The 27,788-nt window shown below is 48.3% G+C and overlaps 1 protein-coding gene across 1 annotated transcript; it reads right to left on the bottom strand.

The window, feature by feature from the left end:
* Nucleotides 1-497: 497 nt before the first annotated feature.
* On the bottom strand, nt 498-26,338 carry itga1 (integrin, alpha 1). The gene is made up of 30 exons (XM_047044668.1): nt 26,011-26,338; nt 16,003-16,123; nt 15,157-15,266; nt 14,091-14,179; nt 13,580-13,694; nt 12,794-12,921; nt 12,322-12,470; nt 11,989-12,139; nt 11,258-11,432; nt 10,913-10,986; nt 10,573-10,717; nt 10,016-10,158; nt 9,724-9,867; nt 9,335-9,586; nt 9,001-9,131; nt 7,981-8,144; nt 7,627-7,766; nt 7,092-7,208; nt 5,715-5,791; nt 5,204-5,330; nt 4,875-4,958; nt 4,687-4,763; nt 4,389-4,475; nt 3,990-4,095; nt 3,519-3,635; nt 3,313-3,417; nt 3,110-3,217; nt 2,762-2,851; nt 2,559-2,672; nt 498-2,073 (listed from the first exon to the last, which is right to left on the bottom strand). The coding sequence occupies exons 1-30, from the start codon at nt 26,045-26,047 to the stop codon at nt 2,017-2,019; spliced, it is 3,534 nt and encodes a 1,177-aa protein (XP_046900624.1). The 5' UTR covers nt 26,048-26,338; the 3' UTR covers nt 498-2,016.
* Nucleotides 26,339-27,788: the final 1,450 nt, after the last annotated feature.

Below are 27,788 nucleotides of genomic sequence, written 5' to 3'. Positions count from 1 at the left end.
CAGAAAGAACACAGACTGAATGATGGGCCGGGTTCCAGTAATGCACAAATCATCAATTCATACAAAACAAGTCTTTATTAGAATTTTTTGTTTTATAGGATCATTAACAGCATGTGCAATGCTTTCAACTCTGTGCTGATGTGGGTACATACATCCAACCAGTGCATTAGAATGGATACATTAACTTCACAGCAGTGTGCGTGACTGGTGCATCACAGACTATCCAAACACCAGCAGGGGACTACAGACTAAGTCAACATGATATCTTCTATACAGACATTTAGAACATGTGCTTGATGTCAGCAGGGAGGAGGGTGAAGAGAGTGAGGAGAGGGAGGAGAAGAGAAGGAGGAGATGGAGGAGGAGGAGGAGAGGGAGGAGGAGGAGGAGTAGAGGGAGGAGGAGGAGGAGGAGAGGGAGGAGGAGGAGAGGGAGGAGGAGGAGGAGAGGGAGGAAGAGGAGGAGGAGAAGGAGAGGGAGGAGGAGGAGGAGAGGGAGGAGGAGAGGGAGGTAGAGGAGGAGAGGGAGGAGGAGGAGGAAGAGGAGGAGAGGGAGGAGGAGGAGAAGGAGAGTGTAAGGGACAAGCACATGAGCCTGTTCTCAAGTCGAAAGACATTTCCTCTTCTCCCCCACCCTAGGAGAAAGTGTGAGCAAGAGATTATCTAACAGTACTTTCAAGCAAACATTACTTGTGTAGGTTGATGCTATGGTATCTATGTAAGTGCTGGTGAGGCTCAAAGCTATTCACTGTGCTGCAGGGTACAGTTGAATCTCAGTCCACCCTGCTATATGGCAATCTCAGGCTGCCAGTTTGGTATTCGGTATAACAATTGTCTCTTTGTGTTACAACACAGCGACATAACTGAGTATCAGGCATAAAGTTACACTATGACTAAATAAGAACTTGAAGTACAAAAAAGAAAAAGAAATATTGGCAGAAAATGTCATGCAGTTCCTATGCATGTTTATACATTTCAATTTGATCCAAATATCAGAACAATATTTACATATTTGCATTATGTTTAGTAATAATACAATTATTTATCAAACTCTTTCTAATTCAGACTGTGAAGACTTCATATTATTGACAATGACAAACATCACCTGAGAATCTTAGAGAGATAGTTCTTCTCTCTTGCAAGGCTGTGTAGATAACACTGGTTTGTCTTAAATTACAACTACAGCAAACATAACTATGTACACTTTAAGGCTTTACATTTACAATTACAGTACAATAAAATGGTTTATTTTAAAAGATGCAGCCCAAAGCCCATGCATCTTCAGTGAGAGCTGAAGGAATGCCAGTTTTTCTTCCTATTTGGTTGGAACATTAACTAAGACCATCCCCCCTTTGTTCCACCGTAAGTGTTGCAACACTCTGACACCTTTGGACTGTACCTGCAGGGTTAGGAAACCAACACGCAAATGAAAATATCAGTGTCAAAGCAGAATGTGAGGATAGGGAAGATTATGATAACAAAAATATCAGACAGGGAATGTGCTATTGTACAGGTAACACAATAAAAAAAAAACAATAAATGACAAATGAAGAATTTGCCCCAATAGGGTGAAAATGTGGAGCCACTTGTTAAGACTCGACATTACTGCCGATAACCTGAGACATATGTTTCTATGACTCTTATGCGTCACAAGAGTGGTCAGTTAGGTCATCTTATAGGCTAGGGGTGTGCAGTGGATCCAGGACATGTTGTCCAGGATGTGTGACCCAAGGTAACCAAGCAGTAGCCTCTTGTCTGCCCTCACCACTGTTAGGAAAGTGATCATACAGGGGGTGTATCGCCAACAGTTTGGAGGGGTGGTGGCACAGGAAAAAAGCGTTGGTTCAAAGACAATCCATAACTGCATCGTGTCACCAAGTGTCCTTCTTATATGTCAATGTTTTTCCAACCCATATCCTGTTTTGGTAGGGGGCCAGGTGACCGTGTGGTTGTAGCATGGGGGGGGCACATAGCTGCTGCTGGGTGGAGTTACCATGGGTTACCATGGAAACAGTGGTTAATCCTTCATGTCCTCCTTCATGTCCTCCATGCTTTTTCTTTTGAAGAAGCCAGCCTGCGGAGGAGGTCAGACCGTCAGACACAGTGTACTGGGGTTGAAGCGGCTTGCTTGAGTGCACACTGGTTGTCAATGTGGATCAACCGGACAGTATGTTGTATGGCTAACCCTAATCGTCCAAAGATACACAAACGGTACTTTCCAGAGAGAAAATATACACAACACACTGTACGTACCTTCCAGAGAGCAAAGATACACAACACACTGTACGGTACCTTCCAGAGAGCAAAGATACACAACACACTGTACGTACCTTCCAGATAGCAAATATACACAACACACTGTACGTACCTTCCAGAGAGCAAATATACACAACACACTGTACGTACCTTCCAGAGAGCAAAGATACACAACACACTGTACGGTACCTTCCAGAGAGCAAAGATACACAACACACTGTACGTACCTTCCAGAGAGCAAAGATACACAACACACTGTACGTACCTTCCAGAGAGCAAAGATACACAACACACTGTACATACCTTCCAGAGAGCGAAGATGACCAGCGCTAGGATGAGCAGACCAATCAGGATGCTCAGCAGGATGACCCACCAGGGGATTCCTCCCAGAGCCTCCTTGCTCACTTGGATAGTCACCTGGCAGAAACAGCACAGTTCACTAGGCCTGGCTGTGCTGGTCTGCACGCGTTGGGCTAGGCAAGTATGGTCTGTTAAGATGTACTCACGGCTGTGTGATTGGCACTCAAGATGAACAGGTCTGTGTTGAGGTTCTCCAGGGTGGCGTGGACCGACATGTGCAGGCTGGAGTACTCTGCCTGCGAAGACCAGGAGACCACACAAATAGTTCAATGAGCAATCAGTCAGTCAGCCAGCCACGGTCTGTCACTAACTGACGAGTACTGCTCGTTACCAGATGTTAGGTTATAATCCTAATCACAACCACGGTAGCATCGGCCTACCAACAATCACACTAATTTCCACAAGTTAGGTTGTAGTCGAACTCTCTCACTTGCTACAATGCATTAGGCCAGTCCTAATGACCACCCTGTGTTACTCTATGTCGTCCTACTAACCTTTATGAAGGTGGGCTTCCAGACCCTGAAGGTGACGTTGATCTGGCTAAAGTTGGCTTGAGGCACTGAGCAGTAGAAAGAGTTACAGCTAAGTTGGTCCATACAGTCCTGAAACCAAACATCCACATGCACCCTGTTAAACACTGGCTCCCACCCAGACGATGTTCACACACACAGGCACAGCACTGTAGGAGAAAGCCCACCAGCAGGTTGGTACTGAGGGTCTCCGTCTTGGGGTTGGCAGTGTACAGCTTGGTGGGGCTGACGCCTAAAGGATTGATCAGGGCTCCAGCCTCGCACGTCACCATCTGAGGGCAGAGAAGAGAGGCAGTGCTAGATACTGGAGGTTGCCATGTGTGTGTTTTGTACTGTGTCTTTGTGTGTGTGTGTGTGCGTGCCTCTGCGTTACCTTGGGCATGGAGGTGACGTGTGTGAGGTAGAGCAGGATGTTCTTGAGGGTGGACAGGTAAGGGTAGGTCACCTTCAGCCTCAGAGGAGGGGTGTCCATCTCAGCCACCTTCTCTATCTGAAGAACACACCCCGTCATGTTCAGAGGCACACAGCGGGGTGAAGAGGACTGAGGTGAGGAGCTGTGAGCAGGGCAGGTCCTAGAGGACCCTTGGATGATCGTATACTACAATACCCTGAGCTAAGCTAAGACAAGTTACATTGTAATTCTAATACAAAGTTTGAATATTTCTTTGTTAGGGTTCTACCATGCATGTTTAGGGTCCTACAATGTGGGTTAGGATCCAACATGTAGAGTTGGGGTACTACCGTAACGTGTCGGGTTAGCGTACTAGAGTTCTGCTCCTGCCATGTAGGGGGAGTGTGCTACAATGTAGGACTCTGGTCCTATTCTTTAGGGTTGGGTTCTTACCGTGTAGCTGATCTTGACCTCTTCTCCTATCATGCTGGTGTGGTTGAAGACTGAAGGGTGCTGCTCTCTCTTTTTTACAGAGATGTGTTGCTCCTTGGGAAGTGCCCTGTGTACAGGAGAGTCTCCTAGCTCAGAGTGTGTGAGTGTGTGTGTTTGTGAGTGTGTGTGTTTGAGTGTGTGTTTGTGAGTGTGTGGGTGTGTTTGTTTGTGTGTGTTTATGAGTGTGTGTGTTTTTGAGTGTGTGTGTTTGTGTGTGGGTGCGTGTGTGTTTGTGTGTGTGTTTATGAGTGTGTGTGTGTGTTTGTGAGTGTGTTTGTGAGTGTGTGTGTGTTTGTGAGTGTGTGTGCGTGTGTTTGTGTGTGAGTGTGAGTGTGTGTGTGTTTGTGTGTGTATACTCACGTAAACCTGAGTCCAGCCTCATACTGAACGGGAATGGAAATCCTGACATAGTTGTCATTGAGCGTTGAGTTCAGCTCGTCGCTGTCACTGGAAACGATGAACGGTGCAGCGTTACCAGGGTGACACACATCATGGGTTGGGAAAGACAATGTGGACTGATCATAAAAAGCACTGCTATATTTTTTGGCTATGGAATGCCTCCTGAACTGATTAACTGATGTTCAAAGATAAGGCAATAAGCTTGGGCCTTGTTTCAAGTTTCTTGCTTCAACATGTGCAAGAGTGGGCTTGGTCTGACCTGGCAGCAGTAACGTTGATGATAATCTCCTTCTGCACGTGAGCAGGGTTCACCTCGAATAGGATCTTGAACGTCTCCTGTCAATCAAGCAAAGAGGATTAAGGAGATATATCTGAAATCAATGGAGAACATGATTCCTAATTACAGTTTGGCTTCCATTAAAGTGTGGTACTAGCGAGCAGACCCACCTCAGTGTTGCTCTGGAGGAAGGGGTAGCCCACGGCACACTCCACCCTGCTGCCGTTCAGACTGCAGTCAGACTTCTCTTTAGGCTGCCAAGGGAAGGGAGGCACTGTGATGCCAACACTGTCATGCTACAATGCCACGCTAACACTGTGATGGCATCCTCCTATACTATGTTAACGTTGTGATGGTACAACACCATGCCATGCTACAGTATGCTACAACTATAATGGCAGTTCCAGTGCTATGCTATAACTATTCTCAAACCCAAATCTTAAGCAGTGGTATTACATATTGTATGTCAAGGTCAGATGATTGGTCATAATTTTCTCACCTCCACCTTGACATAATTGATGTTCTCTGTGAAGCTAAGTGTGACCTTGGTGTTGTAAGCATTGTCCTGGCTGTTCCGGGTGGTGATCAGCACGTGGAACTTCTCCTTGTTGGCTTTGATCACCAGGCTGCAGACAACAGCACCAGGCAGCACACAGGCAAGTTAGCAGGTTGATTCATTCAGCTACCACAGGGGGGAGCTATAGTAAAGCAATGAATGGCATGGCACTGATATGGCTAATAATATACTGCACCTTCACCATAATCACAACAAAGCCACATCTGTCCTAATGTAGGGACACCACAGGTTTACAAGAGAGCCCCATGGAACAACATCACTACTGAACACACTGTAAAGAACTACTACTATAGACACACCATCGTCTGTGAGAGTTACCATAGTGACCCACTTACTAATATTCTAAAGTGAGGATTATCATAGTAACCTACAATACCTAGTAACATGAGGCTGTGCAGGTTAGCATAGCAACGTGGTAACAATGGAAACCCACCTGCTAACACTTGATTTGGCTGTGAGGGAGAGGTCAGCAATACACTTGTTGTCACTTCCACAATCCACTAGGGGTATCTGAAAAATATACAAATAAGTATCTTTACTCACAATTCACACCTAACACTTGAAACACTTACAGCAACAAATTACATGAACAACATTTTTTTATCAGATACACAAGACACAGAATTGATGCCTTTTCTGTTACCTAGGGGGTAATACTTGCCTTATTCTGCTATTCAAAAAGAACATTTACATTTACGTATTTAGCAGACGCTTTTATCCAAAGCGACTTCCAAGAGAGAGTTTTACAAAAGTGCATAGGTCACTGATCATAACAACGAGATAGCCCCAAACGTTGCAGGTAGCCAAATATGTAGCATACATTGTGAACCCAAATAAGTCCCAAAGAGAAGAACAATAAGAGCATGTAGTTAGAAGTTACAATTAAACAGCAAGAACCTCAAAAGTGCAAGAGTGTACCTGTGGAAAAAGCAAGCAACAATAATATATTTCACAGCAAGTACAATAATGTTGACTGTCTAGTTGTCATTAGTTTGCTGGAAGGCACACAGTGTTCCTTACATTGGTAGATTACAATTTGTCAAAAGGAAAGCAGGATTGACAGGGACCAGCTAGCTTGTTGTTGGTTTGGCTGGCTGGCTATCATGTGTGATGTGTGAGTGTGTGTGTGTGTGTATGTTCTGCTGTACTGACAGAACGGTAAACGCTGGTCTTACTCAGTCAGCATGAATAATAAAGACAGCTTGACAGACTGACACACATAAACAAGTGGTCTGGATGAACATGACCCTGAGGGGTCCACGTCTCACTGAGACCCTGTCTGAGACGGGGTGGAAATACATTCATGTGTTTACACTCGGAACTCACCACAGCCAGTGAGTGTGTGTGTGAGTTTGTCTGTGTGAGTGTGTCTGTGTGTGTGTATGTGTGTGTGAGTGTGTCTGTGTGTTTGTGTGTGCGTGTGAACGAGAGAGATCTGGACTGTGGGAACAGAAAAAGGCTGTCTAAGCTGCTCAGTTAATGGTGCTCTGATGGAGCCCTGATGGGCAGCAGACAGCTGCTCTGGGGAAGGATGTGAGAGCCTCTAGTGGCCAGAAAAGGAATCACAGTGTGACATGACCAAACCCATCATGTTGTAGTCTCATCTGCATGATGAGTCCTCCTGCCGGGAAGCAGGGGATGTGTTTGGGTCATGCTCTGGGTTGAGTTCGTGTTTGGATCAGCGTGGAGCCAGGGGATGGGGTCAGGGTTGTGTTTGGGTCAGACAAGAGCTAGGGGATAGGGTTTGATTTGTGATTGGGTCATGGTCTGGGTTGGGTTAGGGTGATTACCATGACTTGTGTCTTCTTACAGTTTTATTGTTGAAGGTGGGCAGGTCTCCATCCAATACTGGCCCCACTTCCTTCTCTGTCAACCCAAACTCCAAAGAAACCATCATGGGGTCCCGGAAATCCACCCTCTTCTTGTCCTGTGGGACAGAGGGGGCGGGGGGGAGGAGAGGAGGAAGAAAGAGATGGGGACAGAGAAGAAGAGGGCGGAGGGAGAGGGACAATGAGAAGGGGAAAGAGAGGAGGAGGGAGAGGGGGAACAGATGGAGGGGAGGGCATCAGAGGTGTGTGACAGACAGTGTCAGAGGGGTTTGGTTCACCACTAGGACATGCTGTTGGATTCAGGAAGTCAGGAATGCAAACCCCCTTCCCTCCCTTGCTCTTCCCCTCTTTCTCTTCCTCCCCCCTAACGGGGTAACAAGGCCCCCAGACCTCAGCCGGCTTTGATCAAACTAGTCCTGGTTCCCATTAAAGTCAAGGTTTCTTTCTTTACAACCCTTCCCACTTCCCTCTCTCGCCCCTCCCCCTTCCTGTCTCCATACAGCACTGGGTACTTGCCAACATGGTGAATCGATGCTCCCAGCATGCACTGTTCCTTATGGTGGGCGTCATCGACAGCCTGCGCTCACCTCCGGTGAACAGCGCCCTGGGCTTGGCCCGCCGGGCATCCAGCGTCAACCAGTAGCTTATGCCTGTCTCTGGAGAGGACACACACACAGACAGTTACAGACACAGACAGACAGACAGGCAGGTAGACTGGCTTACAAGCAGGCTGACAGACAGACAGATAGACATGCTTACAGGCACGAGACAGACACAGACAGACAGGCATGCAGGTAGACAGACTTACATGCTGGTAGACAGACAGACCAGGTCCTAACCAACAGCCTGGACACTAAAACCTGCTCTCACCGTTGCTAGAGGGTGTGGTCTCAGACTTCACAGAGTAGCTGAAACACACCTTGATGTCCACACACACTGTCTTCAAGCCGTTCACATCACAGGTGTCCTGCTGCATGTTGATCTTAGAGGGGTTGAAGGTCATGTTGCTGCGCAGCTCTGCCACGTCTCTGGACCTGGAGGTAACCACAGGTCACAGGGTCACACAAGGTCACAGGGTCACACAAGGTAGCAGAGCGGGTTCACTAAAACCGCATGCCTGGGTCAAGTTCATCACCAAAGCCCTGAATGCTTCTGACCACAAGGATTTCCTCCTGTTTCAGGGATACACCGATAGTAAATTGCTGTAAATTGCTTGTGTTTACACGCCCCCCCCGCCCTCCACCTCCTTCTCTCCAACCCCTAACACTGCCAACTCCCATTGGGAAAGACATGGAGTTGCTTGGCCCCTGGAGTTAGAGATGCTCCCAAACTCCAGCTGAGTCATGGAGGCATGCCAATAACAATGTTGATCCTGCAGTCTTTCCCTGAGTCCTTTCCACTCTGCCTTCAGGGAGGGAGGCGTGCCTTGTGTTCAGCAGTTGTTTCTTAAATTCTTGCTCGATTGGAAAGCACCAAAAGGTCCAAGGTCCCTCTCGCTTGAAAATGAACGATGCCAGAAAACAAAGGAAGACTAGGAAGAAAGATGGGAAGGGGAGAAATGAGGAAAAGAAAGAGGGATGATGGAGTGGTGTGCTGCTGGGGAGCAGGGCATAGCCAGGGGGGGGGCTGCACAGGAAGCAGTAGTAACATCTACAGTAGCCCGTCCTTACCCTAACCTGATCAGAGAGGAGCTCGTTCTGACCCCCTGGAGGGAACCCAGCTGTGCAAACCACACAGTACTGCACTGATGCTGTCAGGAAGCAACTTGAGACGCTCTTACTAATTCACCATGTGGAAAAACAGAGTTTTCAGTGTGTGTTTGTGGGGAGTGTGTGTGTGTGTGTGTGTGTGTTGGTGGCTCATCATTCTGTGTGTGTTGATCTCTCTCACCAGAAGAGAGAAGCTCCTCCCAGCCCTCCGATGGTGACATCAGTAATACCATCTCCGTTCAGGTCCATGACCCCATGGATGGACTGGCCAAAGAATTTCATCTTCTCCCCGTCTCCCCCTGCCGCAATGCGCTACACACACACACACACACACACACACACACCACAGTTTAGACTGGGACACACCCTTCCTGCTAAGCAGAAGAGCAGTAATAGTAATGACTTCCCAACTAGACCAACAAACGAGGGAGAAAGTAGACACATAAACAAACAGAAAGTAGATATATAATAAAAAAAGACATAAAAATCTCAACGAGCTCATGGATCTGCTGTACCTGGACATATTTCTCCTTGAGGTCGCGTCCTTCACCGTGGTATATGTACACCGCCCCCCGGTGGTCATTCTCCAGCGGTGCTCCGATCACCACGTCATTGAAGCCGTCCTGGTTGAGATCCGTCACCGCTGCAATCGCAGTGCCGAAGCGGGCGCCGCATGGCTCATTCTTATTGGTGCAACTCTGGGTGTGCGCGGTGCAGCACGTCTGATTGATAGGCTTCAAGGTGGTCTGGTGCTCAAACATCCCCTCCTGGAGAGAAGGAGAGGGAAGGAGTAGGAGGGGTGGGGGGGGCAGAAAAGGGGGGTCAGTAAATGACAGGACTTTGTTCACTTCTAACTGCTGTTCATCACTGTATAGGTGGACTGGACAGAAACCTGTTGGTGTACCTGGTTGAGTTGGTAAATGTAGACGTGTCCTTGTTCATCTCTGTCAGGGCCCATGAACATGGGAGCTCCAACCAGCAGCAGGTCAGTGTACGAGTCCTTGTCTACATCCACAGTCTGGAGCACACTACCAAAATACGACCCAATCTACACACGCGCATACACACACACACACATTGACAAACTCTTTTAGAGCGAGGATGAGGATGTTGTTATGGAAGTGATTACGAGGTTGATGGCGAAGTTGCTGAAGATGAACGTTAAGGAGGGGGATGTTATGATGATGATTTGTCACCTGTTCTCCCTTCAGGACCTGAGTGATGGTGACTCTGCCGCCCTCCAGTCGGTAGATGACGACCCTGCCGGTGTGGTTGTGTCTGGGTGCTCCCGTTATGTACAACACACCATCACGACTGTTGGCTGACTGCACATCATAGCCTGCAGGGTGCGCGCACACACACAAACACACAGCCACGGAGGCACACACACACACACATACACACACACACACACAGACAGAAGGAGGTGATGTCAGTGGAGTGGAAGTCTTCAGACTCTGCACATCTTCACAGGCCTATATAAGGCAGCAACAGGACTTGTATGTGAGTGTATGTGGGCTGTCTGAGTGAGACAGAGCACGTTGAGAAGTTCCTCCACTCCTCTCTGTTTATCAACCAGCTGCGAATCACTCAGGACTTGGCTGCGCTTGCCACATTCTACTGCAAGAGAGCTCGGCTGTTTATGGGAGCATGCTACTAGGATGCGTGCTTCAAACTTGTATGTGCAAGTGTGAATGAGAGCGTCAATGTGTTTGTGAGTGAGCACGTGCACGTTCATGTGTGGCCATCTTACCCACATATCCAGCCTGGGCCTCCTTCCTTGTGTCCAGGGGGTCGTCAAAGCTGGTTGTCGTGGGGACGATGGAGCCCGTTGCTGTCTGCATCACCACAGTGCCGTTCCAGTCGTATGCACCCACAGCCCCCAGAAGCACTCCTTCCTGTCACACAGGAAGCAGAGAGACGAACGGAGGAAATTACAATCTTGTAATTATACTATTATAATCCACCGAACAAACATTCATTCCTGGTTAAACGTGTTTACACGATATGGCTGAACTGAGACGGGTATTACAGAAAGAGAGACAGTGTGTGTGTGTGTGTGTGTGTGTGTGGGGGGGGGTATCGGGACAAACCTTCGTACTATGAGCACTGAAACCAGCTTGAGACATCTCCATTTCAAAGGAAGAGGTGTAGTTACCAGTGGTAGCTAGGGTAGAAAGAGAGAGATTTACTAGTGGTAGCTATGGTAGAGAGAGACATGTATACCAGTGGTAGCTATGGCAGAGAGAGACAGGTTTGCCAGTGGGAGCTAAGTGAAGTAGAGACAAACACCAGTGAAAGGTGTAGTGCTTGATCAATAATTAAATTATGTAGTAGATTAAGTGGCTAGAATGGATTGTGGCCTTTGGAATAATAAGGCCCATAGAGAAAAATGATAGTGGGTGGAGCAAGGCTGGGTTGCCAGGTTGGATACCCACCCTCCAGAGCAAAGATCTTGCTTCCCAGGGCATCCACAATGCTGAGGAGCGCCACCTCATCCGACACGTTGAAGAAGTGGTCTCCAACTGGCTCGCTGGAGATGGACTGGATCTCCTTAATGAACTTCTGGAGATCGGCTACACTCTTGTTCTGCCGGTTATAGTCTCCCAACACCTGGAGAGAAAGAGGATGGGGAGAGGGAGGATAGAGTGGGAGGAAGAAGGGGGAGGAGGAGGGAGGAACAAACCAAAGGGAGTGAGGGAGGAAAAAGGTTAGAGGTGCAGGGAGGAGACAGAGGATAGAGGGGGAGGATAGGGAGGGATAGAGGGGGAGGATAGGGAGGGATAGAGGGGGAGGATAGGGAGGGATCGAGGGGAAGGATAGGGAGGGATAGAGGGGGAGGATAGGGAGGGATCGGCAGGGGGATCAGGGAACGTAAGAGAGTAAGGAGTGTGTTGTGGAAGGCTGAAGATGGAAGTGATGGGAATGTGTCTGATGTGGGATGTCTCATCGTGCAGCTGGGATTAGGGATGAATGACTGACACAAGCACACAGATGCACACACAGATACACAGAGATATACACACTCAGAAACACACAGAGATACACAGAGATATACACACACAGATACATACAGATACACAGAGATATACACACACAGTTGTGTGTGATATATACACAGAGAGAGACTCTCAGATACAGAGACGGACAAACAAACAGAAATACTCACAGCGATGCCAAACCTCTCGATCTGGTCCTCCTCACAATCATCAACAACCTTGTTCAGATTGTAGAAGTCATGTGACTCTCCATCTGTGACGATCACCATGACTTTTTTGACCCCTGGCCGCATCCCTCGCTCCACCGTGAAGGCCTCTTTCCTGCAGGGAGGAGGTGAGGGTCACAGGTCGCCTTCATGAGAGTCAAACAGGTCAAACCCAGACAGCACAAGGGCTGGGAAGTCGTAACCCAGGACATCACACAGAGCAGAGGTAGGGCATTATGGGAGTCGAGTTTCACATGACATCGAGGACTGCGGCATGTGTGTGTGTGTTGTGTGTACCTGGCTGTGTCGATGCCCAGGGCTGTCATTGTCTTGTAGCCAGTCTGTTGAGGCAAGTTCTTCACCTCATCCAGCAGGTTTTTTTTGTTCCTGAACTGGTTCAGATTCACTCTGTGGGTCACATTCTCGCCGTAGGACACAATGCCCACCTACAACACACACAAGGACAACCAAGCACCTTCAACTCCAGCACAAATTTCTCTCTCGCGCTCTCTCTCTCTTCAACCACTAGTGTAGATGAGGGTGATGAGGTCACCAGCCCAGAAACAGAGTGATCCTCCAGTCATGGAAGATCTGATCTAATGCTCCTATGGCTACACTGCGCTCAGCAACAGTTTCCATGGTGGCACAGAGGAAAACTATAATTTCACTGTAATAAATGTCCCACATCTCAATGTTCCCCATCCATCCATTTCTCCATCCATCATTCCCTCTATTCATGGGAGGTTGGTTCCCATTGCAGTGTTCTAACCTGGGAGAGTGTGGGTCCTATCTCGATGTTCTCGAGGAACTTCAGCAGAAACTTGACAACCTCCTCCCAGGGGTAGATACTGTTTGAGCCATCCAACACAATGACAATGTCCAGCTCCTTTGCACAATCTGCAACATAACCATCACTCCTTCAATTAACCATCCAGTCAGTTAGTCGGTAATACCAAACTGTTCCACAACTCTTACCAGGACTAAAAGGACAGAGTATGACACATGTTCTAGAACCCTCACCAGAACTCAGTCTGGTCCATTAGCACTCATTGTAAACAGAGACAGCCAGACAGCGACCGTCATTCATTTGTGTATATGTGTGTGTGAGTTGTGAGTGTGTGTGTGTAGCCATATGCAGGGGGGGTTGTTTACTTAAAGCCAAGGCAGAGAGGAGCAGCCCAGCAAACTGTCTCCTAACTTGGGCATGCCTGGCAGAGAGGGAGGGGTCACTGGCTGCTGTACACCATTAGGAATGTTCTACTGTATAGCTCTACCACTCCCCTCTCTCTCTTGCTCCCTCTCTCTTGTTCCTCTCCCCTCCCTCCCTCCCCCTCTCTCTCTCTCTCTCTCTCTCTCTCTCTCTCTCTCTCTCTCTCTCTCTCTCTCTCTCTATCTGTCTCTCTCTCTCTCTTCCTTTCTCTCTCTCTGTCTCTCTCTCTCTCTGTTTCTTTCACTCTGTCTCTGTCTCTCTCTCTTTCTCTCTCAGTCTGTCTCACCCCCCCCCCTTTCTATCTATCTCTATTTGTGTTATGTTATTAGTGTTCTGTGGATGTACCTTGTACGGCTGGTGCTATGGAGTTGAGCACCTTGAAGGAGGAGCTAACGTTGGTGCAAACCCCTGAGATGTACTGCTGCTGACCACACATGTAGCCATACTGAGGTCCACAGGCCTGCAGATACAAGGGACAGAGAGAGAGAGAAAGAGACAGAGAGAAAGAGAGAGAGAGAGAAAGGGGGAGGGAGGGGAGAGGAACAAGAGAGAGGGAGCAAGAGAGAGAGGGGAGTGGTACATAATTATACAGTACCCCAGTGTATACTTGTTGTGTGTGTGTGGGGGGGGGTGTGTGTGTGTGTGGGGGTGTGTGTGTGTGTGTGTGTGGGGGGGGGGGGGGTGTGTGTGTGTGTGTGGGGGGGGTGTGTGTGGGGGGGGGTGTGTGTGTGTGTGTGTGGGGGGGGGGGGGGGGGGGTTGGGATTCATCGCAGATTTTGCCCTTTTAGAATAGTTTCCTGGGGTTCACTCTCCTAGGTGACCAAAATCAAGTGCCCCCCAGAGAGAAGGCTCCTACCAGGAAGCCTCCATCAGGGCTGGTCACCAGCGTAGTCCCCATGGTCATGTTCTCCTTCACTTCCCGTAGATTGGGTATGGTCGTATATTCTAGGAGGAAACATGGATGAATAAACAAACCTTTTATTGCATTACTCTGCATCTGTTTGGGATTCTCTATGTGTTTCATCAGTGTTGTCAGTGTGAGTGATGAACTCTTCCTTTGCATATTTCTCAGCTGTATCATGAGTTATAGAGCACCATCTCCTTATGTCAGACACCACGACTGGAACTGAACCAGCAGCTGCCCCCCCCATCCCCATCCCCACCTCCCACACACACACACACACAGACACACACACACAGACATACAGACACGCACACACACACACACACACACACACACACATACAGACACACACACACATACAGACACACACACACAGACACACACACACAAACAAACACATACACATACAGACACACACACACACACACACACACACACACACACACACACACACACAGAGACACACACGTACACACACATACAGACACACACACATACAGTCACACACACACATACAGACACACACATACATACACACACATACAGACACATACACACAAACAGACACACATACACAGACACGCAATTCACACAGAGATGGTCTTTGTGGCATTGCAGGAGAATGCTGTCATTGTCACTGTTGGAATGTATAACTATACATCTACAGTTGATCTCAACAACACCCTCCCACACACACACACACACACACACAGACACACACAGACGGTTCTGACCACCCTTTGTGCCAGGTTAGAAGTGTATGATTGATTTGCAGTAAAGCATGACAGCCTCAGATCTCTTACTGTAACAACCCTGTCCTGTACGTGCTGATGTCAGAAGGAAGCAAACACATGCTGCAGACCTGAGACAGCAGGCTGATTCATGGTGTCCCCATGAGTGGATGAGACATGTTCATCGTATTTATTGACTGACTTCCTGTCAAGGTCATTTCAGACCTGCCTAGATGTATCAATACCAGACAAACACGCACACACACGCACACACAACACACACTCACTTGGCAGCTCCAGCTTGATACAGGTGCTGTCTTCTCTCCCTACTGGACACTTGTACACATCTCCGGTCCTCCTGGTTGGCTGACCAGTCAGAGGAGAGCCAATCAGAACCCTTGAGGAGCAAAGAAACAGATACCGTTGGAGTGTGGTCTCCGTGTAATTACCATCCTTACACTGGGGGAATCATGTAGTTAAAGTACATGTGTGTCAGTGTGCTGTTAGTTTACTGTTAGATCTGTCCTGTACTGAGCTATAAACAGTCATGTTATTATCATTCCTCTGCTCTAATGAGGCTTGATCAGCCAGGGACAGACCTACACCCATATTCTTTCTCTCTCTTTATCTATCTATCTATCTCTCTCTTTCTCTCTCGCTCTCTCTCCCTTGTCCAATGTAGTTTTAAAGATGCTCTGATTAGGACAGTAAGAGGGTGAATCACTGAGGAGCAAAGAGGAGAGCAGCAATGAGGAGAGGAAGTGAGTAGAAGAGAGGCACAGAACAGAGGTATTTGGAGAGCAGCTGCCAGAGCTGATTAGGACTGACTGAGTTCCTGTAACTGATGCCATATGGCCTTAATAAGACAATTACTGCAGAATGGCTGCAGTTACTACTCTCTCTGTAAGTATCTCCCAGGGTGTTGCAACGATGTGTGGGAAAGGGGAGGGTGTGTATGTGTGTTTGTGGGTCTCTTCAGGATTTCACAGCACTGTTGAATTGCCCTTGGACGTATTAAATGGGAGGGCAGGGTCGCTCAGTTTAACAGGGGCTGCAGCCGGTTAGCACTCTGGTGGATCGTTTCCAGGTAACCGCAGAGAGGTGGCGAACGGAGTCCTGTTCGTGGGTCTCACCATTTGCCCTCGCTGTTTTCAAACTGCTGAACGGAGTAGCCGAACATGTCGTCCACCGGTCCACTGAACGATAAGCCATTCTTCTCATCCACGTTGAACGACAGCACACAGGGCAGCAACACTACGGAGAGAGAAAGTTAGAGAGTTTTTTGCATGAAAGCTGTGAACTTCATGTTGAGAGGAATATTGGCTGAGAGGGCTTTTCCCGATAAATATTTATACATATTTATTTGGGGGAAACAAACCAGCTTTATTAAAGGGTTCAACAGATAGACTGATAAACATCTTCGGTACTATTCAGTTGTTCTGGGTATGTTGTCAGCCGCCCACAGAAAAGGAGAGAGAGACAGAGAGAAAGAGAGAGAGAGAGAGAGAGAGAGAGAGAGAGAGAGAGAGAGAGAGAGAGAGAGAGAGAGAGAGAGAGAGACAGAGAGAGAGAGAGAGAGAGGTCCCATCCCAGACTCGGCCCACAGAACTCCAGCAGAAGAAGAAGGACCAGCACTGTCTCAGCTCCTGGCCTCACAGACCCCTCCGCCTCCCCTCCGCCTCCCTTCTGACCTCCGTGGCAATCCTTTCTTCACTCCCTCCTCCTCCCCTGTCTCTGCCATCTGTAAATTAGATGGTCTCCAAATATAACCTAAAACAGCTCTTTGTGTTTCTGCTGACAACAAGGCTGTTCATTGGGACTGTGCTGAGGCATTCCTCCCCAGCGACAGTATGAGAAGGTTAGGAGAGAGGAGCCATGGAGCTTTGAGACGGACACAATATTCAAGTTATCCAGTCACAAAATCACGTACAGTATGTACAATCCAAAAAGACAGGGACACTGTCAACTTGTTATGGCTGCCGACCATTTTTTCGGTCCTATTTCCTAATTTAGATGTCCAACTATCCTATTCTAGATATGTGTCATAGAAGCTCTCAGATGCTCTCTGGTCCTGAGTCAGACAGGGGAGGGACGGTCTCCACCCTATCCCAGACGTAAGCTGCATCGTCATCCATCGACCTGCATTGTCTCCTTCCTCTGTCTCTGTCCATCTTTTCCTCTCATACATCAATCTACTCTCCCTTTTAACTTGATTATGTACACATACACACACACTCACTGAAACACAAACAATTACTGACACTTACACACACACACACACACACACACACACACACACACACACACACACACACCCTGGAATGCTACTCATTTAGCTGATTCAAGATGGCCTCTGGCCAAGAAGGCCTTTTCAGTGATCACAAGTAGTCCCGGAACAACACGAAAGCTGAATTCCTTTCTGGACACAAACAGCCTTGCACATGTATGATGCCCAGACACAACTGAGTGGATCCTGGCATTGTGGAAGTAACAGCTTACTGGGTAGATTAGTGGTTGGAGCAGACAGAATATTGGGTTAGGGAGAAAAGCATCTAGGGAGTTCACTAGGAAACTGGCTGGTCACAATGTTGGCATAGAGTCTTTGTTCAGACACCAAGAAGTCCACCTAATCCATGACATGAATCCAGATGTCTCTCTCTCTCTCTCTCTCGCTCTCTCTCTCTCTCTCTCTCTCTCTCTCTCTCTCTCTCTCTCTCTCTCTCTCTCTCTCTCTCTCTCTCTCTCTCTCTCTCTCTCTCTCTCTCTCTCTCTCTCTCTCTCTCTCTCTCTGTCCATGTGTTTCTGGAAACAGCTCTCCTGGGTTCCAAACTTCCGATACAGACCTCTGCTCAGCTGCCTCCACATCCAGAGCTGTTCCATTTCAATTAATCTATCTGCTCGGTCACGAGGACAGTGCAGTGTGTGTGTGTGTGTGTGTGTGTGTGTGTCTGTCTGTGTGTGTATGTGAGGACATGCAAGTTTATGCTCATGAGTACTTTTCTCTGGGTGTGTTCAAGCACAGATGTGACTCAACGTGTAGTAGAGAGCTGTGGGTTTGGAGGGCTCAGTGTCTCCTGGGTCTGGAGGGAACGGCTGGAGAGCTGCTCTGGATATGAAGCTGAATCAACGCTGACAGACTCCAGATCATCAGGGATTAATCATCCATCCAGCCTCTTTCCGTCTATTCTTTATTTCAGTCACCCATGCATCTATTCACTCCTCTATCCATCCATCCATCCAACCATCCATCATACCCTGGGAGTGTACTGCAAAGTCTTGGTGTCAGATTCCATACAGGAAGTTCCAGATGTCCTCTCAAGAATTGGTTTTTATTGGCCCACTAAACATCTCCAAGTCTCCCACGCTATGACATCATCCCCCTGACGGTTCTCATGGCTTTCATCCCCCAGAAGCCCCTATTCCAACCATGTTCTATACCATTTACTGTACAATGGATTGCAACACCCACCCACCCACCCACACACCCTTCTAAATAATGTGGTTTGCTGATCCCAATGGTTTTAGCACCATGTGTGCTGAGGGGCGGTCTCAGATCAAACACCTCCCACAGTGACTCCTCCCTCTGAGGTCACCGGGTTCACTTCCTGTTCTGTCTCAGGGCCAGCAACACCCACAAGAGACATCATCTCTGGAAAATAAACTACCTATGTATTATTTTTTATTCCACGAACTCTGTTATAAAAGCTATTTCTGGAAAATACAGTACAACATTATCATATTATATATTATTATAATTGAAATAATCGTATTAGTATTATTATAATAATGCTGTGCCATATAAACCATCTTTGGTAAATGTACCTTCAGTACACAGAATAATATTATTGATAATGTTAGCATTGTAACTTTCTCTACATAAACAATCTCTGGAAATGCTACCTTGTAGACAATGCCCACAGCTAGGAACACTACCAGAATACTATCACTACGTTTTCTGTAGTCATGTATGAAAGTGGTGTTGTTAGAGACACCAGGATGAGATACTGGGAGACAATCCCTGAGAAAACATTTATCTCTCAAGCAGGAAAAGCAAGGCCTGGATGGAGAGACCCCACCATCCCCTGAGGTCTCCCCTTGACCCCTCTCTCCTTCCCTCCTTGCTCCCTCTCTCTTTCCCTCCTTGCCCCCTCTCTCTTTCCCTCCTTGCTCCCTCTCTCCTTCCCTCCTTGACCCCTCTCTCTTTCCCTCCTTGCTCCCTCTCTCTTTCCCTCCTTGCCCACTCTCTCTTTCCCTCCTTGACCCCTCTCTCTTTCCCTCCTTGACCCCTCTCTCTTTCCCTCCTTGCTCCCTCTCTCCTTCCCTCCTTGCCCCCTCTCTCCTTCCCTCCTTGCCCCCTCTCTCTTTCCCTCCTTGCCCCCTCTCTCCTTCCCTCCTTGCTCCCTCTCTCCTTCCCTCCTTGCCCCCTCTCTCTTTCCCTCCTTGCCCCCTCTCTCTTTCCCTCCTTGCCCCCTCTCTCCTTCCCTCCTTGCTCCCTCTCTCCTTCCCTCCTTGCCCCCTCTCTCTTTCCCTCCTTGCCCCCTCTCTCCTTCCCTCCTTGCTCCCTCTCTCCTTCCCTCCTTGCCCCCTCTCTCTTTCCCTCCTTGCCCCCCTCTCTCTTTCCCTCCTTGCCCCCTCTCTCCTTCCCTCCTTGCTCCCTCTCTCCTTCCCTCCTTGCCCCCTCTCTCTTTCCCTCCTTGCCCCCCCCTCTTTCCCTCCTTGCCCCCTCTGTCCTTCCCTCCTTCCCGCCTCTCTGCGTCTTCCCGCCTTTCTACTTCCTCACCATGGAGATAACGCCTTCCTGCTGATGCAGCTGTGTCCTCAGTCTGCACCACTGAACACCAAGCCTGTCCAATATCACATACCGCCACCCATGTGATGATCATGGGATGATCATGTGATCCTCATGTAACTAACATGTAATAAAACAAGTCATAACTTGTAAACAAAATGTAAGACTTGAAAGAGACTTGCATTGATTCGTGATACTCTACCCCAGACAAATTACCAGATAGATAAATTACCGGATTCGATTACAGGATATGTACAGCACATTACCAGATGTATCGAGTATCACATCCATTTCAAATAATGAACCATTTGAAAGTGTTGGGACAGTGTCATTCTGCTAGGCTTCCTGTACGTGTTAGCAGTACCCTTTTAATGTGAACAAGGTGCGCCTGGCACAACGCCTCTCTTCCAGTCTGATGCCAGCATGATGGATGGACTAAACTGGGTGGAGTGTGTGTGTGTGTGTGTGTGTGTGTGTGGGGGGGGGGGGGGGGGGGAGTTCTGGTGGAGGGTCTGGTCTGGCGCGCAGATGATGCAGGACTGGTCTGGCTACAGGCACACATACACACATCAACAGCCCTCAGGGGGCCTCAGTGCTGACAGTCTTAGATCCTGTGTGTGTTTGTGTGTGTTTGTGTGTTTTGAGAATTTCTGTTGCCGCACTGGGAACAACACAAGGAAATGACTCTTGAAAACATTCACAAACACTCCTTTTCAAATACATCACTTTGAACAGGGCCAAGGACACAAATGACAGAACTGAGGCGTCTAGTGTGTACGTGTTTGTGTATTCATGTGCGTATCTATAGCTTCTTGACATTTCTCTCTCTCTCCCACACTCCTCCCCGCTGACTCCCCCATTCCATCTTCCTTTCTCTGACGCCTCACAACAACTGCCATGTCCCATGACCTCACAGTCAAATACCTCCATTCCTGCCCTCCTCTTCTCCTTTAACCCCCAGCCCTCCTCAGACCTCGTTCTCTCTCTGCTCTCTGCTATCTCTGTACTAAACACAGCCCTGTCCTTACCGACCACAGACGCTACAGCATTCACAAGATGACCAATGTGGTTCTAATTACCCCAGGACAGGGTTCATGACATCCTGTAGCAAAGGTAGCTTGAAGGACGGAAACCACAACAAATCAAGGAGTGTGAAACACATGGAGGCTCCGGGGTTTGTGAGGGAGTGTGTGTCTCAGAGGCGCTGCGGCTCACCCCTTGAGTAAGGTCAGGAGGTCAGGGGGTCATGACCTTGGATCACGGGACATGAGTGGATACTTTATGTGATGTCACACCTGTCCTCACAAGGCTTGGTAGTGATCACCGGTTGACCCCTGGTGGGGGGGGGGGGGTTTCTCTCCTCTTGTGTTTGGTTCTGTTACATGGAAGGGCTTCAGCGGGTCTGCATGTCCACACGCTCCCCCGAGTAAAGCTTGGAAATAAACCAGTGAGGAGCTGAGCTCAGTTCAACTCCAGAACCCTGTTTGCTCTGTGAAGCTGCTGGAGCACCAGCGAACCATCAACATACTCATGAAATGTTCATGACCTGGCTGTGAAAACACATGTGCACCCACCCAGTCCCTCCCTCACACACACCCTCATAGATACCCCCCCACCTCCCCACACCCACACACACACACACACGGATGCCACATCCGTTGCCCTGATCACGGAGAGAGCAGCCTGAAATCAGCCAGGTCCGTAGGCGATCTATGGCAAGAATCAGCTTGCTAAACTGAACCCAGCCTCCAGAAGAACTGAACCCAGCCTCCAGAAGAACTGAACCCAGCCTCCAGAAGAACTGAAACCAGCCTCCAGAAGAACTGAAACCAGCAAACAAACGAAGACTTCCTGCCTTTTTGTTGTTGTTTTTTTTACAGTAGGACCCCTCCCCTATAGCCAGGGGGAGCTAGCCAGCCTCTCCATGAGCAAGTCGCTGTGTCTCCAGACACACAAGGTCTTCATGGTAGGCCAGCTAGCAGCCCAGCCCCTTGTGACTGCTGAAAGGTGATGTCAGAAGATAACATCTTCACATGGCTCTCATCTGCACGCTGCATCTGCCTTTTCAACAAGCACTCACGCCACTACGGTTGGCCAACACTCACGCCACCACTGTTACACCACCAAACCTACACTGTGGCTGCCGAGCCAATGTGTGGACTGACAAATATCACGTACTGTTATACTGATAACCCGTCTGTGAAAACAGAACATCCTGTGTGTAGCACCTCGGTCTTCCTTCTCTTCACACCATATTATCTGAGCTGTGACTTCCTGTTCTCTACCGTCCCTCATCTTTCAGTAGCAGTACTAGACCAAGTCTAGAAGCTAGTGTCTAAAATAACATTGCCCGGTTATGCTATTCCAAGTCTATATACCAAGCCTAACCCTGTAGTCGAAAACCACTTTCTCTTCCTCTTCCTTCTGGCTGGTCTGGTTGAAACATTGTGCCCCTGACACATCTGATAGGACAGACCATAATGTTCCGGCCAAACAATCAAATACATTAGCACAAATCACATAGAGGATCTGACCTCATATGCATGTTTCTGTACAGAGATTAAATTCTGGACTCGTGGTTCACTTCAGAGGCATCTGGATAAGAACACATTTCAGCAGAGTGTTTTTCTAGTTCCTTTCCTCTCTGTATCGCATACACCTTATGACATACTTCACCAGTGTTAAATGTGTTCTTACAACTACTGGTAAAACTATTCTTTAGATATTTCACTTCCAAAACCTTTTTAAAGCTCCATACAGATGCTTCCGTAAGTGGTTGTGACAATTTTGACTTGAAATACTCTGCAACCTATCCCAGCTGTTTGGACAGTTTCCAATGCTGTAACTATGTCTGCCGGCATAGTTCAGTTGTTTGATCCTGCTGATGTTAAGCTACGACAAGCCAGATTCTCCCACAGCTGATAGTACTCACGCATCACTTCATAAGGCTTTAACCCAACTGCTCCTCGGATTGGAGCAAAGCAATGGACTGCACTGACTAAGACCTCTAAACTGGCCAACGCTGTAGCCATGGATACCACTTTTACTGTACATGTGATAAGATTAGCTGATCTCATCTGGTGTGTGTCGCTGGCATGTTGGGCTGGAACAACAACTGGATGGATAGAAGAACAAACAGTGGTTGATCCAAAGCTGCTGCTCCCCATTGAAGCTGTCTGGAGTGACTTCATCTCTCAGAGGACCCATCTCTGAATGGATCTGGTTTCTGACTAGAGGAGAAGCCTGGGGGTCGTAGAGCGTTGAAATCAGCCAACGTGTGAGAGGAGAAGAAGAAAGGACAGTCGGTCCTCCGGCGGAGGAATGTCTTTTTTTAGTTTCCAAGTATGGAGGGAGAGAGTCTGCAGGAGATCTGACGCATCAGCCCGACGATTTATGACCGAGAGTGTGTGTGTAGAGAACATGTTAGTAGGGGGAGTGTTAGTTTGTCTGTGTGGTGTGTGTGTGTGGGGGAGGGGGGGGGGTTGGAGACTCCCTATGCCAGGGGAAGGGCGTGGCATTCGGCCTCTCCCCCATCCACTCTCCCCTTCATTCCCTACATCGTCCTGTACCCTCCCTGATCACCAGTCTATTTATGAAATGAACTATTATCCACAAAGTAATTGGCACTGGTGCCTGAAGCCCTCACTAATAGTCTGTCCAGCTTAATGAAAATGAAGCCATGAGTAAGAGAAGGCTCCATTACTGTAAAAAAAAACCTCCACTGAGACAGGCTGAGGGCATGGTCTCCTCCACACATTCATCAGTCCTGTTTAAGCACTGTCTTTTAAAACACACCGCCCTCTCTCCTGCTAGAGATGAATGGACAAAGCTAGAGAAGGATGGATGGACAGACGAATGGAAGGATGGATGGATGGAGGGAGGGATGGCTGAATAGAAACACAGGCAGATAGATAGAACTGATTGGATGACATGCTCCCTCCTCACGAGACTGCTGAGGACTCTACATGTTGCTGTGCGTGTGTCTGTGAGAGAAGGAAGAAGTGAGTGCATGTGCATGCATGTCGTCTTCATCCGTAGTAACATGCTTCAGGTGTTTCATGACTGTTTCCTTGGACGTTATGATAAGAACACATGGAATCTTCAGTGATACATATGGGACACATAAACACACACACATGCAAGGAGTGGGCTGCACTATACATACTATAAATCTATTAGGGACCTGGTGTGACCAGTAACAACTTCCACATCGGGAAGCCATTTTAAGGGATAGTGAATTAACTACAGTACAAACACACCACCGGTTCCCACACATGCCAGCAAACACACACATTCACACACATGCACAGATGCACATTCCCACACACACACGTTTTGGAGTGTGTGTCTGAAGAGCATGCAAGTCCTCCATTCATACACCAGCAACACCTCTTCAGGACCAGCTTCCACCAGCACTCGTCTGGATCACTAACCCTGAGGGGGGCTCAAAGCGTGTGGGTTTGCAAATGTCCCTTCTAAGTTCTCTCGGCCCCTCATAGACTGATTGAAGCCAGATGCCCAAAAGACCCTAACCAGAACCTTATGTGCTTCATCGTTCAGGAGCTGTGGGGTCAGGTAAGATCTGCAGGATTAGGTAAGACCTGCAGGGTTAGGTAAGACCTGCAGGGTTAGGTAGGACCTTCAGGGTTAGGTAAGACCTGCAGGGTTAGGTAGGACCTGCAGGGTTAGGTAGGAGCTGCAGGGTTAGGTAAGACCTGCAGGGTTAGGTAAGACCTGGAGGGTTAGGTAGGACCTGCAGGGTTAGGTAAGACCTGCAGGGTTAGGTAAGACCTGCAGGGTTAGGTAGGACCTGCAGGGTTAGGTAGGAGCTGCAGGGTTAGGTAGGACCTGCAGGGTTAGGTAAGACCTGCAGGGTTAGGTAAGACCTGGAGGGTTAGGTAGGACCTGCAGGGTTAGGTAAGACCTGCAGGGTTAGGTAGGACTTGCAGGGTTAGGTAAGACCTGCAGGGTTAGGTAGGACCTGCAGGGTTAGGTAGGAGCTGCAGGGTTAGGTAGGACCTGCAGGGTTAGGTAAGACAGGGTTAGGTAGGACCTGCAGGGTTAGGTAAGACCTGCAGGGTTAGGTAGGTCCTGCAGGGTTAGGTAAGACCTGCAGGGTTAGGTAGGTCCTGCCGGGTTAGGTAGGAGCTGCAGGGTTAGGTAAGACCTGCAGGGTTAGGTAAGACCTGCAAGGTTAGGTAGGACCTGCAGGGTTAGGTAAGACCTGCAGGCCATGTGGGTGTGGCCTAGCAGAAGCTGCTCCTCTATCCCAGGTGGAGTATAGACATAGGCCTACACATCTCAGAACATTGGGTCCATTTCCAAGCCCCTGAGTATATCAGTAAAAGAAAGTAAATCCATTCTAAGTATTCTGGTTCTGCAACACATCCTGGGTGAGAGGGGGCGCTGGGCTAAGTGAGGAGACCTGTGTCTGTGAGCTGTAATCATTGCTAATGTGCGACCTTCAAATCTCCAGCTGCATCTCTAACTCAATTCTCTAATGACAGTCACGAGCTCGCGTCACATGTGAGTGTAGGAATCTGAGCATCAGACGGAGCGCTTCACGCTGTTGACTTTACAACTAGAGCATCGCTGGAGCTGCGGAGAGTTCCCAGAGGTGAGCGGTGATTTCCTTCGTCTCTGAACCAGCTCAACATACCTTACAAAATAATGCTCTGTTCAGACACCTCCCCAACACACCACATATTAAATCAATGGGTTTATGAATTAGTAATCCGGTGATAATCAAGGGAGCCATTGAAGATGGACTGATGGAGGGGGAGATGTTATTAAAGATGTGCCCAAGTGTACACATGAATTGCAATGATTACCACTCATTTTATTGTAAGCGTCAGTATTGACTTTGTAAATGGGACATGAGCCTATTCACCCCTCCCACGCACCACTCTAGGCACTGCGCTCTTGAAGCTAATTCTAATGGCTAACTGTCCGGTGAAGTTGAGGTAGGCTGAGGCGCCCGTCCCGCCGCAGTTGAAGCATTCTGCTGTAACTGTGCTTCCGTCAGAACCATCTCTGACACAGCAAGATAGACTTTCAGACGCCAATCAGCATGTTTCACACAGGCAGCCTTTCCAAACACTTAAATTTGCTTGCAGATTGCGGACAACTGAAAAACGAAAGGATCACTCAAACATAATGGATGCTTTCACTATTCATACATAATTTAGGCAGGCATAGGCAACAGCGGTCAGTCGGTCCGTGTGTTCTTACAAGATGCGCACAACAAGCGTCCAGGACGCACGAGATAAAAACAAATGCTCTGCGGTGGCAATACACAACAACATAGCATTTGAACATGTGTTACATATTTCAAGGTAACGAAGCAACTTACCAAGTGTTGTTAATTTGAAATGCGTTAGACCCAGCATCGTTCTCAGCCACTATAGCCTCAGATGCCTTAACTCTTCCCTCCGACTTGCGAAATTCTACTAAGGCTCAGCTCTCTTGAGGCATTAGAGGTGATTGAACCGCTCTGAGAATCTAGCAGGCATTTCCTGTAAGCAAGTTCTGTTTGAAGTGTTCTAATCGTTAAAAGCGCAGACGCGTGTGGCAGTTGTCCATGTAGGCTCTCTCTCTCTCCCTCTCTCTATCTGTAATGCACTGCGGACGAAACCGAGACGCGAAGTAGGAGGAATGATAAGTTTGCTCAGACGTCTTGAGGCTATGAGCGCTTGAGCGGCGGTTTGTGGGGGCTGGCTTGCCAACCCATGGGAAAATCTTACCAGGCAAATAAGACCAGTGGCTGTCTGACAGAGACGTCTGGAAATGAGGATTGTCAGAAACTCTGACATAATGCAGCAAAATCCTCGTCCAAACATGGTTTAGAAAGTTAAAAATCCTGCTTACTTCCTATTAATCCACTAAACTAACTAAATGACAAGAACAATCAGATAAAGACCAGTAACACAAGTCAGTCCAACAAGCCCAGTGGGCTATCCGTGCAGTACAAAGCTGTCACAGAAAATATTTGCTCGGTTATAATGTTCCTCAGATTCTTTTTCCCTTCTAAGCCTCCTTCTGGCCTTTGAGGAAATTTCCTATAGAGAGCTTATGTTCATTTGTAAAACCCATATATGTACTGTGTTGTTACAGTTGGAACAGCCCAGGGTTAGGCGGCCCTGGGCTGGCTGTACCATGGCTGGCTGTTCAAGACCTGGGTGACCCAGGGCTGGCTATACATGGTTAATTTTTACCATTGCTGCAGCAATACCGCTGGATCTGATCATGCCACTCTGACTCTTCAGCCAGAGTGGACAGAGTTATGTCAAGCGTGCCTATGGTTTACATGTATATACTCTCTCTCCCCCCCCCCCCCCCCCCCCCCCCCCCCCCCCCCCCCCCCCCCACACACACACACACAATCACACTCAGAAGGATATACATCACACAAAAACACAGATAGAGGAGACAGTGAGAGGTTTATTGATCTTGGATCATGTTTTCAAATGATGACTCACTGCCCTCCAATTGCATTGTCAAATGTATTGCTGACATTTGGTATCTTCTCAGAGTTTTTTCCCTGTCATTCTCTCTCAGGGAAGACCTGTGACCATTGCAAGGCTGGCTCACTTTTTCCTGAACATCTGCTATGATAGCCTGAGGAATCCGAGGCTTTTTTGTTCCCTCACTGCAGATACATACTGCAAAGTTCCTCGCCCGATGCGAACTCTGAAGCTGAAACCCACAGGACAGAGTATCAGAGTGGATCTCAGGAACTCCCTGAGAATGAGACAGTTTACAGAAGGCCTTCCTGTGTCTCCTGCCCTGCAGATATCTCCCCGGCTGCTCAGGAAGACTCTGATTAGTGTCCCTGTTTTCGTCCCTCCACCCCACCGGTATCCTCCCCCTGCAGAGAGACCAGACACTTACAGACTAGATGTTTGTGTGAGTCTGCATGTGTGTTTCTATCTGCATGAGCGAGTGTAATGCATGCGTGGAAACGTGTGTGTGTATACATATACTGTACATGTTCTGGGCTGCTCTACAGACGACCTGCGAAGATACAGTATGTTTCCTGAACAAATCCTTCTAAATGAAGGAAATGAGTTTGGTTAGTGTAAAATAACAAAATAAGAGGCAAATATTTGTCTAAGGGGTCGGGTCTCGTCA

The sequence above is a fragment of the Hypomesus transpacificus genome, chromosome 22 (assembly GCF_021917145.1).
Source record: "Hypomesus transpacificus isolate Combined female chromosome 22, fHypTra1, whole genome shotgun sequence".
In the NCBI taxonomy this organism is placed as follows: domain Eukaryota; kingdom Metazoa; phylum Chordata; class Actinopteri; order Osmeriformes; family Osmeridae; genus Hypomesus; species Hypomesus transpacificus.
The sequence above is the reverse complement of the archived record's forward strand: the minus strand, read 5'-3'. Positions and strand labels throughout refer to the sequence as shown.

Bases quoted from the DNA above. Each gene is read 5' to 3' on its own strand.
- itga1 (XM_047044668.1), bottom strand. From the start codon at position 26,047: ATGCTGGGTCTAACGCATTTCAAATTAACAACACTTG. The intron at 9,132-9,334 runs GTACAGCAGATC...GTGTGTGTGTAG, and splicing joins TCAAGGAGAAATATGTCCAG to CGCATTGCGGCAGGGGGAGA. The intron at 4,959-5,203 runs GTGAGAAAATTA...TTCCCTTGGCAG, and splicing joins TCAATTATGTCAAGGTGGAG to CCTAAAGAGAAGTCTGACTG.